General features: G+C 38.4%; 1 protein-coding gene across 1 annotated transcript in view; it reads right to left on the reverse strand.

The window, feature by feature from the left end:
* Positions 1-17,447, reverse strand: part of CDC20B (cell division cycle 20B) — a 48,545-nt gene that overhangs the window by 937 nt on the left and 30,161 nt on the right. Inside the window, exons 5-11 of the mRNA XM_030320963.1 lie at positions 17,313-17,406; positions 15,123-15,239; positions 10,945-11,141; positions 9,538-9,632; positions 7,063-7,288; positions 5,060-5,185; positions 4,468-4,585 (exon numbers count right to left, since the gene is read on the reverse strand). Of these exons, the coding sequence (XP_030176823.1) occupies positions 4,468-4,585; positions 5,060-5,185; positions 7,063-7,288; positions 9,538-9,632; positions 10,945-11,141; positions 15,123-15,239; positions 17,313-17,406 (973 nt within the window). The remainder of the gene's footprint in view (positions 1-4,467; positions 4,586-5,059; positions 5,186-7,062; positions 7,289-9,537; positions 9,633-10,944; positions 11,142-15,122; positions 15,240-17,312; positions 17,407-17,447) is intronic.

The following is a 17,447-nucleotide window of genomic DNA, read 5'->3' on the forward strand; positions in this document are numbered from 1 at the left end:
ATCTAGATTTCAAGGAGCTAATCAAATAAATTGATTCAGCTTAATAGAAAAGGACCCAAAAACCTCTCCCGCAAAGCAAATATGAGTCTTAGTTACCTAATTCTGGAGACAATACCCCTTTTTTGTTATGTAACCAATCATCTCCCAAAAAAAAAACCACTTTGTGGAACAATAGTTCTATATGAAGTTAATGGGTATTAAATGTGGAAAAAGTGTCTAATGCTCACATGAGTTTGGGAGCTCCAGGTTAAAAAGAATGAAACAGGATTCCTTATTTTAAGACTGCTGTATTTGGGAGAAGAGAGTATAATAGGCAGCATTTCTGAAACATATTTTATGAGAGTCCTTTTGATGCAAGCATCTCACATGGCTCCTGTTCCTTGGAAAATACTTGGCAAAACCTATCCTAACCCAACAGTGACTGTAACAATCAAAACTTCAGGCCAGGGGCGCCTGGGTGGCGCAGTCGGTTAAGCGTCCGACTTCAGCCAGGTCACCATCTCGCGGTCTGTGAGTTCGAGCCCCGCGTCAGGCTCTGGGCGGATGGCTCGGAGCCTGGAGCCTGTTTGGATTCTGTGTCTCCCTCTCTCTCTGCCCCTCCCCCGTTCATGCTCTGTCTCTCTCTGTCCCAAAAAAAAAAAAAAAAAAAAAAAAGTTGAAAAAAAAAAATTTAAAAAAAACTTCAGGCCAAAGCAGGAAAAACTGACTCCATGAAAGGAGGCTGAGGCTGGATGATGGGGGGGAAGGAACGAGGTTGGATAAGCTTTTGAGTGAGGAAGTAATTGGGGGCACACATAAAATCTAAGTAGGTGAGTGGTCATCTCCTCATAGGACCAGTACAGCTTACAACTCAAGTGAATTCTGGAATTTCAGAAATAATCTTGTGTTCTGACACCTGATTCTCAGTAGCAAGAAGTGCAAATATACTATTCCACTCCGAAAGGAGACATATCTTAGAAACTTGGGAATATTTCCATCCACACATATCACTCCTAATCCTCTCCTGCATGTATGTTCACACGCGTGTGCACACACACACGCCCCTATGGTGACATGGGATTGGCCGCAGGTGTGTCAGTACATTAAAAAAATGTAGATTCATAGATACAAAGCAGCTCCCTTATTTTATACATGAAAAAAAAAATTCAGGAATACCAAAGGTCTTGTCCTAGGTCACAGAGCTAATTCATGGCAGGACCAGAACTATAATCAAATCCAATGCTCTAAACATTTAGCCCATCCTCCAAACCCAGAGCAAAGAAGAATCTTTTCTCCTATTGAAGACCACTGTCCCTTATTTTTTTAATTAAACACTTAAAAATTAAAGCAATATAAATGAAAAGCCACTTAATTTAGTTAGCATAAATATAGAACATTACACAGGAGTCCTGAATGGCTTAGTTGGCTAAGCATTTGACTCTTGATTTTAGCTCAGGTCATGATCTCACAGTTGGTAAGATTGAGGCCGGCACAGGGCTCTGCACTGAGAGCACAAAGCCTGCTTGGGATTCTCTCTCTCCCTCTCTATGCCCCTTTCCCACCCATGCACTCATTCCCTCTCTAATTAAACAAACAAACAAACAAACTTAAAAAAATAACATTACATAAATACTTTCAAATTAAACTTAAGAGAGGCGCTTCGGTGGCTCAGATAGTTGAGTGTCTGACTCTTGATCTCCGCTCAGGTCATGATCTCACAGCTCCTGAGTTCAAGCCCTGTTTCAGGCTCTTTGCTGTCAGTGCAGAGCCTGCTTTGGGTCCTCTGTCCCCATCTCTCTGCCCCTCCCCTGCTCACTCTCTCTCTGTTTCTCTCTCAAAAATAAATAAACATTTTTTAAAAAGAAAGAAAGTGGAAGAGGAGTAACAGAGAAAAAAATTCCATATCTTTTCTAAAGCAGGCTTTGAAAAATATCTCAACTTAAAAAAATGGACAGCTACTTCCAGGATTTGTTAGGAAAATGGAGTTTGTATCAGAAGCAAAGGCATTCTCGAAATACTTCTCTCATAAGTGACAATCTTAATTTACTAGATTAAGTGGGAAATGCCATCTTTATCTCAGCCAAAAGTCATCCTTTAGGATTTATATCCCTAAATTCTAAGAATATTATCACTGAAAGGATTGAAAGTTTTGTTTTCTTTATGCAGCTGTCATTATAAAGGAGACCACATATCGATGCATGTGCTATGGACTGATGAAACCAAATCAAAGGCCAGATCTCACTTATAGGCTAGAAAGTTACCCACTCCCGCTTCAAAGCTTGTAAATTACAACTTTGGGGGGGGATGAGGGGAAGGAAAATGGTAAGCTTTCTTTCTTCCGAAGTTATATGGGTGAGGCTTCTTTAACTGAATTTTCCCCCCAGAAAATCATGACTGTGGTTAACAGAGTGAGACTAAGGAAGGGCATGGCCAGAATCTAGGATAGTCTTTTTCCAAATTTTCTGACCACAACTCACAGTTCAAAACTACATTTTATGTAGTAACCCCATATTAGACACATATCTGTACTGCACAGCGTAACAAAAGTTTTGCAAAATAATACCTACATATACATTTTTCCATTCTATTCTATTTCATTTTTTAATGCTAACCACCTGATGTGTGTTTGTATAACACCCACCCTGGTAAACATTTTTGAGAAATATCGCATGTGGAAGATACTTCTGCATCAGAGATGAGAATTAGTGTCTAAGACCTCAAAAGTAACTGCATCTTCTCTGACCATAAACATGTTAAGAGGAGAAAAGGTTAAATGCACTCTTTGGAATTCTGTCTAATATCAATGAAAGAAATTCACAAAGCATTACTAAAGATGCTAAATAATTTATAGGTTTTTTTTAATGTTTTTTAAAAATTTATTTAGAGGGAGAGAAAGAGCATGAGCAGTAGAGAGGGGCAGAGGAAGAGAGAGAGAGAGAGAGAGAGAGAGAAAATCCCAAGCAGTTTCCATGATCAGTGCAAAGCCCAGATGTGGGGCTTGATCCCAAGACCCTGAGATCATGACCTGAGCCGAAATCAAGAGTCAGATGCTCAACCGACTGAGCCACTCACGTGCCCCAAGAATGTATGGTTTGTTAAAGCTAGAGAAAAAAGAAAATGTACTAGTTAAGTTCACTCTTTATTCCAAGTATCAGCAAATTTACTTGAGTAGCTATCAGATGTCCTAACCTAGCTGAAGGATCTAATTAGCTACTGGAATTGTAGTTTTATGAAGAATCAGGTTTAAGGCTTGATTCAAAATGTTTCTCTAATCAGAAAACATCCCATGCACTGCATGTCTTATGATTTAAAATATGCAAAGGATCAAATCATGTCCATCCTACACTCATGGCTGGTCCCCCAAGTAGCTCTATCAAGAACTGCCTACATTTTTATTCACCAAATCACACAGTATAAAGATATAAAGGTCATCCCAAGGTCAGTCAGAGGTCCAGTCAGACTGACCAGCAGGAGCAGGAAGTCTTTCTGTGAAGGGTGTTTTTTTTTGTTGTTGTTGCCAAATGACATTATCAGAATCTGCAAAGAGAGTCAAAGTGTTACCTCTGTCTAACAGGATATATATTTGGGGGTTTGTCTGTTTCTTCCCACAAAAGTGTAGTCTCCATAAGGGCAAAGATAATGTCTGTCTTGCTTACATGTATATTCCCAACACCCCCAAAAAGTGCCTCACACATGCTAGATGCACATTAAGTGAGCATTGAATAAATAAATCCCAGGTACTGACCAGGACACACATTGCATGTGAAGAGGAAGAAGACAGGATATGTTATCAGAAGCCTACAAGAGATTGGATGCCATACTTTGTTCCATCATCAACCATCATTTCTATCTTCATATTTACCAGGGCTGGGTAGAAGGGGATACCTATTCACCCATGAACCCCCTTGAACATTCCAGATTGTCCCCGAGAGGATTTAAGACCCTTGAGGATGAAACCTGAGTCTTGCTCCCCATCATGGGATCTTCTTCTCAAGAAACACCCCATAAATGTTTATAGAACTAAACTGAGAAAGAACCATTTTCTGTCTTGAAGGGGCAGGGGAGCACCAGGGCTTCTTGATCTTCAGTGGTCTCCCCTCAGAGAACAACATCTCACCCTTTTCATCTTTCCTTATCTCCCACACATTCCAGCACTGCTGGTTCTTCTGCAAAGTAAGGTAAGATGATTTATGATACTAACTCCAGAATTCAAAAACATAGTTTAGGAACTGTCCCTGATCATCACTGCTTCATCCACACAGGTATGCAAGAAGGAGAAGACATGACAATTTTAAGTGATGAAAAATCTTAGTCAAATTCAGAAGCACTCACCTATACACACCCCGAGGTGGTTGTAGGGCTTCCTCCTCTGACAAAATATCTATTTCAAAGAGCCAGCAGTGAAAAATCTTTCATTTAGGGCTTTTCCTGCCAATGACACCTCACTTAGCTATAGATACATGGCATTTTACTCACCTATTTACTTACCAAAAAATCCAGCTGACCTGGCCAGACCGGGACAGGCCCACACAGTCACATCGTTCTTAGGAGTACCTTGGCCACTTGCAATCTCCTTTGTCTTAGGGAGCCAGATTAGGGAGCAAATCTGTAAGAATGGCCCCCAAAACAGAATTATGGCAATGTCTGATTCATTATGAATGTGTTTCAAACTGATTCTAGGCAGTGTGTTCTGTCCACGTGCATCCTCCAGTCCGCAGCTGGGGTTAGGGTGTTAGAGGAATGACATGAGTTCTAGGAAAGTTTATCCCAAGGCAACAAAGGACTAAATACACAAATGGGTTTAGCTGCAATGAACCCACAAATTTAAGTAGACTGGCACACAGTCAAAGCAGTGCCGAGAAAAAAGGGAAATGTGGAAAAAATCTGGGGGGAAAAGGATACACAAATTAACTTTCGACTCACAGATAAAGGTTTTAGAAAGAGAAACTCTCGAGAACTGAAATCCCAATAGACTCAGCAAGTACAGAAAGGTGTGTTGGGGTCCTAGGCTCTCTCATGAATCATTTTCACAAGGTTCTAGAATATCAGAGTGAAGGTCAACCCCAGCAGAGACTGTTACCTGTGAGTTCATGTTTGGGGTCTGGATGGTTTGCCCAGTATTTATGTCCAAGATATGTAAGTGTCCGTCCTTCATTCCGCCTCCAACAGCAAGGACTGCAGACTGCCAGGGACACCAATCCATGGCCTTTAAAGTTCAAATAAGCACACAGGCAGGTCAGCCTTGGAGAAAGTGGGTTTGGGAATATGCCTGCTCAGGTAAGCAGAAGTGCCAGAGGTCTGCACACGCCACAGCTCTCCTGGACCTCTGATGTAAAGGCAGGAGCAATGGCAATCTCTAGAGGTTACTCCGAAGGGACTAGAGACCACCTATTAGGTGCCTTCCTTAAATGTTGATAACAATTGCAAATATTTTTAAACAAAGAAAAATCACCCAATAATATGTTCCGAAAACTACACTCAACTTGTCCTATGTGGCAAAACTCCACTGCTGGACTAGTTGACATGTCCCCTAGAATCTGGTTAAGAAATGCAGCCTTCCTCTCATTTGTCTCCCTGTGTCTTTAGGTTCTAGGTCAGAGAAGAAAAGACAAAATGGAGCCACACATGATTGCTCGCAAGTCAAAAGCACTCATGCATTTCAACTCCTAATACGTTTCAGGAAATAAAATTGCCTTTGATTTACTTATTTATAAATTACTATAGTTAATTCTGAAAAATAAGATTTAGTGTTTCATATTTCTACTGATAATTCAAATGATGAGTAATAGTCATTTTAAAGGACATTCTAACAAATATTTCATTTCTACTTATCTGTATATCGATATCTATAGATCCATCCTGGTATTAGGCTGCCACAAGCTTGACTTGCTCAGGTTTCAGAAACTCTTGGTTGAATTCATTGTATTTCTGACAACAAGGTGTATAAGGAAGTAACTTGTTTGGCTTGGCTTGGGTTTTTCACATGCTGGGTTTCTATTTTGCTTTCTTTTGTTTTATATTTTGTTTGCTGACAGAATATTTTACATATGTTTTTCCTACTTCTTTTCAAATCATTAATAATGGGCATTTGGACTTAAAATCATTCTTAATGTTCTGTGGATATTAAAATCCACAAGCCAGAGTACTGGGCCACCACTATTCCTTAGCAGCAGGTGTTTTATGTTAAACCCTCTATCAGGAAACTCCACGATAACGTTTTAAGTTCTCATTCCAATAAATTTGCTCATAGTAAAGTAGAACCATTTCTTTGCTCTATAAGTGATAAATATCCTGGGACTAGACTGAGGCCAACACATATCTCTATGTCACCAAAGGAATGAAATTATGGATTGTTTTCACTAGAAATAAGAATTTAAAATACAGAGAAATAAAAAATATATATTATACAGAGCATGGTGGAATATTGGTTTAAGTGTGAAGCACCCTTCCTCCTCCTTCTGGTAACGGGTTTCCTTTCATGGGTGTGAGCTCATGACTCAGGCCTCACCAGTCAGTGTACCCATCTCTCTGGCCGCAATTGTCTGTTGGGAGATGAGAATGTGTCCAAGTTCATATCAGAGTCCTGCCTGGTACTTTTCTACCAGAGTTACAGGGAACGGTAGTTTCTTCACCAGTTCCCATCTGGGAGAATCTGAATTTAAAGCTGATAAGAGCCATCTTGCCCACAGAATGGACTCTGAATAAAGAATGAATTGAAACAGAGACAGGCAGAGCCAAGAGCCAAAGAGACAGAACTCTAACGACATTATTTAAGGCCCTACATCCAGACAATATTTGAAACAGCTGTATGTATCCTGGACTCCTCAGTTGTAAGAGAAAATATATTTACTTTTTTGCTGAAGCTCAAGATTAACTCTGGTTTCGGTCACTTACAAACCACAAAACCTGATGCATGGGAAATATAAATAGGATTGTCTTTGAGGAGAGTGGTGGCAAAATCCAAAACAAATTCTGGGCGAAGAAAATCTCAAAACATTGGCTTAATGGCTTTGTTCTCAGGTGCAAAGGATACTCAGTGATCTCTTCATAAAGAGCAACTTGGAAAGTGATTGATGCTCTTACCTTGACTGCTGTAGGTTGGGGTATGACTTTCAGTGGTTGAACCTGTGCTTTTGCACTCGGGTCACCGGGCCATATAGTCAGCAGTCCGTCACTACAGCCACTGGAAAGCAGCCTACTGTCAGGCGACCACTTCAGAGCACAAACAGCTTGTCGGTGGTGAAGTGTTCCAACGTGATGCCGGGCTACCCGAACGTCGTGATGATAAACTCGGCCCAACCTCGACCCACTGCACGGAGGTAAAGGGGTAAGTTTCTGGCAGAAAACTTGAGCCCTATTGCTAACAAGCATTTGAAAACATGAAGGAAAGCATAGTCCACACTACCAAGAGACCCCTCAGGACAGATTCACAGCATAGGTTTTGAACATTCTTTGTATTAGTCACGATAGAGGATTCTGCCTGGGTTATTGTTTTCACAAGTGAAAAAAATTTGTGGGGCAGACTTTCAAATCTGGGTATCGAGAGGATATCCTTTGATAGATATTTCTAACGGCTTTACTATGATGCAGGCAGCTATAGAAAAGATAAATTTAAAAGATTACCCTATTTTTTCAGGAAGGAGTCTTTGTACCGAACCTAGGAAATAGTACTTTCCTGGAACTCAGAATATTTCCTATTATCCCAATGAAATAGTTTTAGTATATATACTAAATATATTTTAGTAAATATATTTATGTATTTATAGTAAAATGTCAGACATAGAAATGTATTATGTCCTTTTTCTCTTAAGCTACAAATCCATTATTAGTTTTGTTAATGCTACTAATATCTTAAAAGGGTAGAAAACTATCTGTCACAGAAAAACTGCAATGTGATTCAAAATCAGTGGATAATGTCTACTCAGTCTTAGTTATTTGGATCCAAATAATGGTAAAGATCCTATCACTCTATCAAAGTTAATGAACTCTTTCTGAATGAGTTTAATTTTCCCCAAGGAGCAAGTAAATAACTACCTTCAATTATTTCTGAAATTTCTCACAATCCAGTATCATATTTAAAAACCATTCAGGCACCACACTGAATAGCATTCTGATGAACAATATGGGCTCTGCGGCCAGACAACCTGGGTTCAAAGCCTGACTCTGCCCCCTTTACTAACCATGTGACCTCAGGCTAGTGTCTTAGTTTCTTCATTAAGAAAAGGTTGGGGGTGGGGGGAGGTGGATTAGAAAACACTTTATAGCGTTGTTGCAGGGATTAAGACACAATTACACGCATAACCAGTATAGCACAATGCCTGGCACACAGTACTCCAAAAATGTCCATTGCTATTATTATAAGAAAAGGATCTGTTCATTTTTCTCACGCCTAATAAAATTAAATTTAAACAATGCAGCCCATGAAAGGAATTCAAATATAGAACTGACCTCACTACAACTTCTCACAGTAAATGATTAGCCCTTTATATGGTATTTTAAGTGTTTTTAGGTTGGGCTTATAATCACAAGGTATTAAAATCTCAAATTTATATCTTAGCCACTTAAAGAAATTATAAAAAGGCTTTGGAATTTATTTAATTTAAACCTATCTTAAGAACTACCGTATAGGGGCATTTGGCTGGCTCAGTCGGTTAAGCATCTGACTTTTGGCTCACGATTTGTAAGTTTGAGCCCAGCATTGGGCTCTCCGCTATCAGCACAGAGCCCACTTTGGATCCTCTGTCTCCCTCTCTCTCTACCCCTCCCTACCACCACCCTCCTCTCAAAAATAAATAAACATTTTAAAAAATCTACAGTATAAAGATGAATGGCAATTATTAAAAGCAATATGTTTTCAGATCAATGATTTAGGATCACGGGGACAAGTCACCTAACTTTTCTGGTTGAAAAGAAGTAGTCAGACTAAACCAGTAGTTCTCAAAAATGATAAAGCATCAGCATCTCTTTGAAAATTAGAAATGCAAATTATCAGTGCACCTTCAGCTCTTCTGTATCAAATTCCCCGAGGCCAGCAATCTGTGCTTTAAGGAGCCCTTCAGGTAGTGCTGATGCATGCTCAAGTTTGAGAACCACAGAACTGGCTACTCTATGAGGTTCCGTCCAGTTCTGACGTCTGTGGGTCTATGAATTGGAAATGTACCTCAGAAAGCTTAACATATTCCAAAGTCTTGATCCTGATAGGAATAAATACTTGATTTCAACAAAATATCCCTCTAGTAGGTATTACTTGGTACAGAGAAACTTTTTGCTTAAACAGTTTTACATTTTGTCTGAACGATTTACTGAATCCTGAGCCTCACTTTCCAGTACTAGCATATGGTGTAGGCGCATAGCCACCATGGTACCTGTGGCCACTGGACCACTCACATCACCAGAAGATCAGAATATCTGAGAGGGTAGAGTCATAACGGCTAACTAATAGCCTATTTTGTTTTGGTTTGTTTTGGTTTTGGTTTCAAATATTATAGTTCTGTTCACTCAGCCCCCATAATCCTTTGATGATACAAATATAATTTGTTGCAATAAGATGCTTCTTACCTGCTAAGAATATAGTGATTCCAGCTCAAAGCCCCAACCACTGACAAATGACCAAGCATATTTCTCAGCCGCTTTTTAGTTACCACATCCCATAGCTAAAAAAAAAAAAAAAAAAAAAAAAAAAATTAATAAAATTAACAAGGAGAGTATATAGCATTAAAATTTTCACAGTCCACTATATTCTCAAAGGCCTGACAGCCAATTAATGTTGATATAGCCAGTCCTTGTACTAAAGGAAAGCTCAGTGAGCACCTTTAACATTGGGCAGCATTTCTCCACACTGCCTGTATATTCCATCACCTAGGGAGCATGCTATGGATGCTAGCCATTCTCATTTAATGAGGGAGGTAGGGTCTGTGGATATGGTATTTATTTTAAACTTTCCCAGGTGAATTCAGTGGGAAGCCACATGTTGAAAATGGCTTTCATACTTATAGTTTCTTCTAAATTGTGGGAATTTCATATCTGGAAATCCACCGACAGGGTAAGAAACTCCTTTTCTGCCACTATAGATGATATTCTGACCATTATGAGAAAGAGAACTTTGTTATAAGAAGAAATCATGACATAACCTTCATAGCATCCAATATCACCGCAGAGGTGAGAAAGTAGTGAGTGCCATCTGTGGCCCTCCAAAGTCATTGAACACGTGAGCAATATTGTTTACACTATTGCTAATAATAATAATACATGAGAAAGTAAATAGATTAAAACTGGTAAATTCACACTTCAGAGAGGCTATCAGAGGAAAAATTCATTTATTTTAAGTAACTCTACTCCTGATCATGGCTTGAGGTGGAAAAGAAAAGCTGAAGGTTATCTTCATCTCTCCAAAGTCGTAACACTGGGGTGTCTACAAACCCAACTTTAATTTGAAAAAAACAGAGAAAAGACTTTTAAAAAGGTAAATATAGAGTTGCCTGGGTGGTTAAGCATCTGACTGTTGATTCCAGTTCAGGTCATGATCTAGAGTATCCTTAAGTACTCATTAAATGACATTCGGAAAAGAATCAGAATGGTGTATACTCTCACTCTCCGTAGTTTGTTTTTTGTTTTGCATTTATTTTGAGAGAGAAAGAGTGTGTGTCTGTGTGTCTGTGTGTGTCTGTGTGTGTGTGTGTGTGTGTGAGGGATGGGCAGAGAGAGAGAGAATCCCAAACAGGCTCCGTGCTGTCAGCAGAGAGCCCCACGTGGGGCTCGATCTCATGAGCCATGAGATCATGACTTGAGCCAAAATCAAGAGTCCAACACTTAGCCAACTGAGCCACCTAGGCAACTCACTCTGCATAGTTTCAAATGACACAACTAATATAATTTCTCTATTGTGTATTAACTTACTATTAAATGTCAATTTTAGACATCTAGCAATTACACAGAGCACATTTGGAGAAAAAAACCATCCATTACTTGTACTTCTCCCTCGCTGGTGCCAACTGCCAGGCAGTTTCCCTCTTTTATCCAGGACACAGAAGATACATAGTTACAATTGAGAGTGAAGTCTATATTTTCAATCTTATTGTGGTTTTCCCCATTCCAGATGTACACAGAGGATCCGAGGGCTATAGCAACAAGATTTTGAAAATTCCAATCTAGAATATTGAGATCTACAAGAAAAGATGTTCATATTAGGGTAATTATTCAACCAAATAAAAGTAATTTTCAAATAAACAACTTTTTTATAGATAGATGAACAAATTTAATACCTTTCCCATAGTCAGTTGGAAAATAGAATCACCCATGCAATCAGATCATTAGAAGTTCAAAAATAAAAACTACAACTTTGTGTCAAGATTCACAAAGAAGTAATAATGCTTACTATTTACATCAAATATATTTATTTAGAGTCATTTAGAGAACTTCCAAGTTTCATCTACCATTATTACCACCCATGTACCTTCTCTAACAAATCACTAAAAATTAAAAGTCCATAAATTTTTTTCATTGAAATTATCTGGCCCTTCGTTCTGTTTTTGTTTTTGTTTTAATTCTAATGTAGTTAACATACAGTGTTATATTAGTTTCAGGTGTACAATATAGTGATTCGAGATTTCTACACATTAGTCAGTACTCAGTAAGCGTACTCTTTTTTTTTAATGTTAATTTATTTTTTGAGAGAGAGAGAGAGACAGAGCGTGGGCAGAGGGGCAAAGAGAGAGGGAGACACAGTATCTGAAGCAGGCTCCAGGCTCTGAGCTAGCAGCACATAGCACAACGCAGGGCTCAAACTCAAAAGCCATGAGATCACAACCTGAACCAAAGTCGGACGCTTAACTGATTGAGCCACACAGGGGCCCCAGTAAGTGTACTCTTGACCACCTTCACCTATTTCACCCACCCCCCAACCCACCTCCCCTCTGGTAATGATCAGTTTCTTCTCCATAGTTAAAAGTCTGGTTTTGCTTTGTCTCTTTTTTCTTTTGTTCATCTGTTTTGTTTCTTAAATTCCACATATGAGTGAAATCATATGGTATTTGTCTTTCTCTGACTGACTTATTTCACTTAAAGTTATATCCATCAAAAAAAAAATTATATCCATCCATGTTGTTGTAAATGGCAAGATATCATTCTTTTTTATGGCTAATATTTCATCATATGTATATAGATATGTATATGTGTATATATATACATATATATATGTGTGTGTGTGTGTGTGTGTGTGTCACATCTTTTTATCCATTCATCTATTGATGGACACTTGGGCTGCTTCCATAATTTGGTTACTGTAAATAATATTGCAATAAACATAAGGGGAAGGCACATAACTCTTATGGAGACATCCTTGAACCTACAATATCCATATGATAGATGCCACCATCATTTCTAACCAAAATACCACCCAACTACGTATGTCTAGAAGAAATGGTCACTGACTTATATATGATACCTGAAAGTTCCTAGCAGCATTCTCCAGCTTATACTCTAAGAACTCTTTAACTGCCAAAAGAAACCATATTTGTATGACCACATTCTAAAATGTATCCTACCAAGGGGTGCCTGTGTGGTTTAGTCAGTTAAGCCTCCAATTTCGGGTCATGATCTCGTGGTTCGTGGGTTCAAGTCCCATGTCAGGCCCTGTGCTGACAGGTCAGAGCCTGGAGCCTGCTTCGGATTCTGTGTCTCCCTCTCTCTCTGCTCCCTTCCCTTCTCATGCTGTCTCTCTCTCTCTCTCTCTCAAAAAATAAACATTAAAAATTTTTAATGTATCCTACCTTATTTATTTTTAATTGAAGTAGTTGACATATGACGCTATCTTATTTCTTATAAGACAAAAAACTCTTATCCTGATTGATACATATCAGTACAAAACTGTGAAGCACGCCAGTTTCACTATAGTGACCTAAGCCACCTATAACCTACCTCTCCCAATGATAACAACCAACTGAACAAAATTAAAAAAAAAAAAACCATTGAGAACTGGATAGTAAGCAAAAGCAGTGAAACTAAGTAAGGGAGTCAAAACTTGAAGAAGCAACCTGCCGAGGGGTGAGTTTCTCACTTTTTTTCTCACGTGGTTTTGCCAGAGGATGGGCCCCAGTCATGGAGTAGCACCAGCAGCCCAAACTCCAACAGAAAAATCACTATATCTCTGGTGAAAGGAGCCAGGGAAAGAAGCCTGAAGTGGACAAAGTGTGTAGAGAAAGTCCTAGAGGGGAGAGAGACACAGAAAGGCACCCTCTAATGGTGAAAGTAGGAACCCACACACATCTCAGCCTATCCCAGAATTTGTGTCAGGACAGGGAAAACTCAAATCAGCTTAGCAAAGACTTTTAGAGCTGAACTGAGATTTGAAGCCTCCATTTAGGTCTCAGCCTGGATTCTGATCCCTATATGTAAGGGATAGACCCAAACCATCATAATCAAGGCTGAAGAAACTGATCTGAGACTTAAAAGGCCACCCACAAAAGGCAAGACCAATAAACCTAAGACAAAAATGACAACATTCTCTGCAGGACCCAGAGTTAATACCACATATAATCCACAATGTCCAGGACACAATTTAAGATTACTGGGCATATATAAAAGGAAAATATAATCAATAGATGAGAAACCTAAAATGACAGTTATAGGAATTATCAGACAAAGATGCTAAAGCAGCTATAATAGAATATACAAGCAGAATAGAATAGATTATTCTCCATGAGGTAAAGAAAAACCTACTTGAAATGAATGAAAACATAAAAAATAGAAGCAGAGGAATAGAAAAATAGAAACTATAAAAGTAAAATAGAAGCCATAAATACAATAAAACAGACATTTTGAAACTGAAAAATACAATATCTGAAAAATCTTCTGGATGGGCTCAATAGCAGAATGGAAATGACAGAGGGAAGAGTCACTGAATTTGAATATAAATCAACAGAAATTATCCAGTCTGAAGAACATATAGGAAAAGAAATTGAAAAAAGAAATGAACAAAACCTCAGGGTCCTGTGGAATAATATTCAAAGATTCTAACATGTGTAAGTGGAGTCAGGTCCTGGAAACAAGAGAACAAAGTTTCAAATGGCCTTAGACCTCTCACCAGAAACCATGGAGGCCAGAAGTCAGTATATTTTAAATGCTGAAAGAAAAAAATCTGGCAACCCAGAATTCTATATGCAGCAAAAATATCATAAAATGGAGTATAAGAGAAGCCTTTGCCAACTAACCGGATCTGAAAGAATTGCTAACAGAAGCTTTTCAGGCTGAAGGGAAATCATATGAGACGGAAATTTAGATCTTCAGGAATGAAAGAGAAGAGTAGAATTGGTAAATACTGGGGTAAATATAAAGACCATTGTCCCCTCTTTTATTTAACGTACAAATATGTATGGACTTTTAAAGTAAAATTTATAGCAATGGTAGAGTTTTCAATGTTCGTAGACATAAAATGCAGAACAACTACAGTAACCTAAAAAAAAGTGGGGGAGGAGGGTGGAGGGGACCTATGTGATTACAAAATTTGCATCTACCTACCTGTTCACCAGTCCCCAGTGTATCCTCTTCATTGCCATTATCATTAACTACCAACTAACAACGTTGCTGAAAAATGTTCTATCTTCTCTCCTCCACCCCTCCAAGTCCTACCCATTTTTCAAGACCCAGCTCAAGTGTGATTATCTCCACAAAGTCTTTCTAGACAAAGATCCAAAGATCACTGAACTAGCTCCTTTCATCCCACAATTCATTATTTATATTCTACACTGGCATGTTGCTAGAAGTTCCATGTGAGTTAGTCCTGTCTTCCCAACTAGATTATAAAGTAGGCACATGATGAGAAGACCCCATGTGGCTGTTGACTGATTGGATTTATCTGTTTAAAATATATGCATAAGAATAGGCCACTATTTTCTCAGTTCATTCTAATACAGTAAAAAATATGTATATTGCTTATGCCCTCCCAACACCAACAGTACCCATTCCAAACGTGAAATGTATACAAGGAAAAGGCAAACTATATTAACGGTATTTGGATGGTACAGCTTTGGGACATGAGGCACAAGGACCATCAGGTTCTTCCAGAATCAAATTTCAAGTTCATGCCACCACATTGGATACAATGTGTCACTTCAACTTTTTAATTAATGATCTAAAAAATAACTTACAATAGTCATTTCGAAGACCAGTAAGATGAAACTTCACCTCTGGTTGCAGTATGGAATAGTTTATACCATTGAATCTTTTAAGATGGAAGGATTCATCTCTGACTCCATCTCTGCAGCCTACAAGAAACAAACACATCTACATATCTTTATGATCCTAGGAACATAATATCTTAATCCCTTGCAGGGATTAAGAGATAACAGAGTGAGAAAGAAAGTAGTCCTCCTGATAAAACTGAATTACAAGTTGCCGGAGAAGGAAAGGGAAAAAAGGAAGACTTCAGTATTCATTGACACAAAAATTTTAAAAATATTTCATGGTTTGGGATGAGCACTGGGTATTGTCTCTAAGCCAATTTGACAATAAATTATATTTAAAAAATATTTCATGGCATTTTTTAATAAAAAGCCTGAGTGCCAGACCCAAATGTGACAACAGACCTCGTGGAAAGCACACAGAAAGCTTATATCATACTATGAATATTTATTCTGTCACTTGAGTTTTTAAAATCAAAGTAGTTTGGGGGTGCCTGGGTGGCCCAGTTGGTTAAGTGTCAGACTTCAGCTCAGGTCGTGATCTTGCAGTTCGTGGTTCGAGACCTGCATGGGTTTTTGTGCTGACAGCTCAGAGCCTGTAACCTGCTTTGGACTCTGTGTGTGTGTGTGTGTGTGTGTGTGCGCACGCATGTGTGTGTCTCTCTCTGCTCTTCCCCTGCTCATGCTCTGTCTCTGTCTCTCAAAAATAAATAAATGTTAAAAAAAATTTTAAATCAAAGTAATTTCTGCATATCCATTTGTCTGTCACATTAACAATTACCTGATAGACACTACTCTGAGTTTTTGTCAGTAAACATTTGTGGGTTCATTTATTTCAGCTCTTTGTCTCACTGGTTCTGTACCAGAGCATGCAAAGTTATTTCTGGCTAGTTTTACCCGTGAATATCTGAGGTCAGGGTCATATCTTGGGCTCAGTTTTAATTCTCATCCAAAGACCCAACTAAGTATAAACCACAGGCCACTGTCTTTTCATCTGTACAACCACTTGGCTTGTGATCAAACTAAAAATGACATAAATGAATAGGTGTTGAGCCCACCCAAGTAATTTGTGGTCTCTATGACCACATGACTTTGGATAAAAGCGTAAGAGCTTCACAGTGCTAAACCAAGAAGTAGATTAATACTCCCAGCCTTGGTGTTAGCCATGAAGACCTACAGTTGTGAGTAAAACTGCAAGGTTGCTGGAAACACTCAAGCACCGCCAATAAAGGTTTTTTAAAAAACAGGTACAAACTTCCAGTTACAAAATAAGAGTCACAGGGATGTAATGTAGAGCATGGCAATTACAGTTAATAATACTGGATTACATATTTGAAAATTACTAAGAGAGTAGACCTTAAGAGTTTTTATCACAAGAAAAAAAATTCTGTAACTATGCATGGTGATGGATGTTAACTGGAATTACTGTGGTGATCATTTAACAACATATACAAATATCACAATATTATGTTTTATACCTGAAATGAATACAATTGGCCTTTGAACAACATGGGTTTGAACTGCTATGGTCCACTTATATGCAGATTGTTTTTTATAAACACCATACAGTAATATAAATGTATTTTCTTTCCCTTATAACTTTCCTAATAACATTCTTTTCTCTAGCATACTTTATTGTATGAATATAGTATGTAATACATATGGCATACAAAAAATGTGTTAATCACCTGTCTAAATTATTAAGGCCTCCAGTCAACCATAGGCTATTAGCAATTAAGTTTGGGGGGAGTCAAAAGTTATATACAGATTTTCAACTGTGTGAGGGGTTGTTTACTTTTTAGAAGTGTGATATAAGTAGATTGAAGGAGGTGAATGAGGCAGGAGAACTAAGTTGTTATCTACTCTGCTAGAAAGTTATGATAAAGTCTAAAATCTCAAAAAAGAGCAGTTTATAAATATTACTTAGAAAATAGTTGTAAACATTATCAACAAGAGCCAAACCGTGGCAAGAACCCAAATGTCCACCAACTGATGAATGGATAAAGAAGAATAAGGAAGAAATGAAGAAGGCAGGGAGAGAGAATTATCTGAATTTTATAATTATGTTTATTAGTCTAATAAATATAAAAAAGAAATGAAGAAGGCAGGGAGAGAGAAGGGTAGGAAAGAAGGACAAACAAAATCTTTGCCCCATACCTTTCCAAACACATTGGGATTTCTCACAGAGCTGCATTTTCCCACTAACCCACTGAGCCACCTTCTGGGTCAAAAATAGCTGGTTTAGGCATTTCTGAAAACAAATAAATACTTCTTTAGAAACATATATGCACA

Source organism: Lynx canadensis, chromosome A1, assembly GCF_007474595.2.
Source record: "Lynx canadensis isolate LIC74 chromosome A1, mLynCan4.pri.v2, whole genome shotgun sequence".
Classification (NCBI taxonomy): Eukaryota; Metazoa; Chordata; class Mammalia; order Carnivora; family Felidae; genus Lynx; species Lynx canadensis.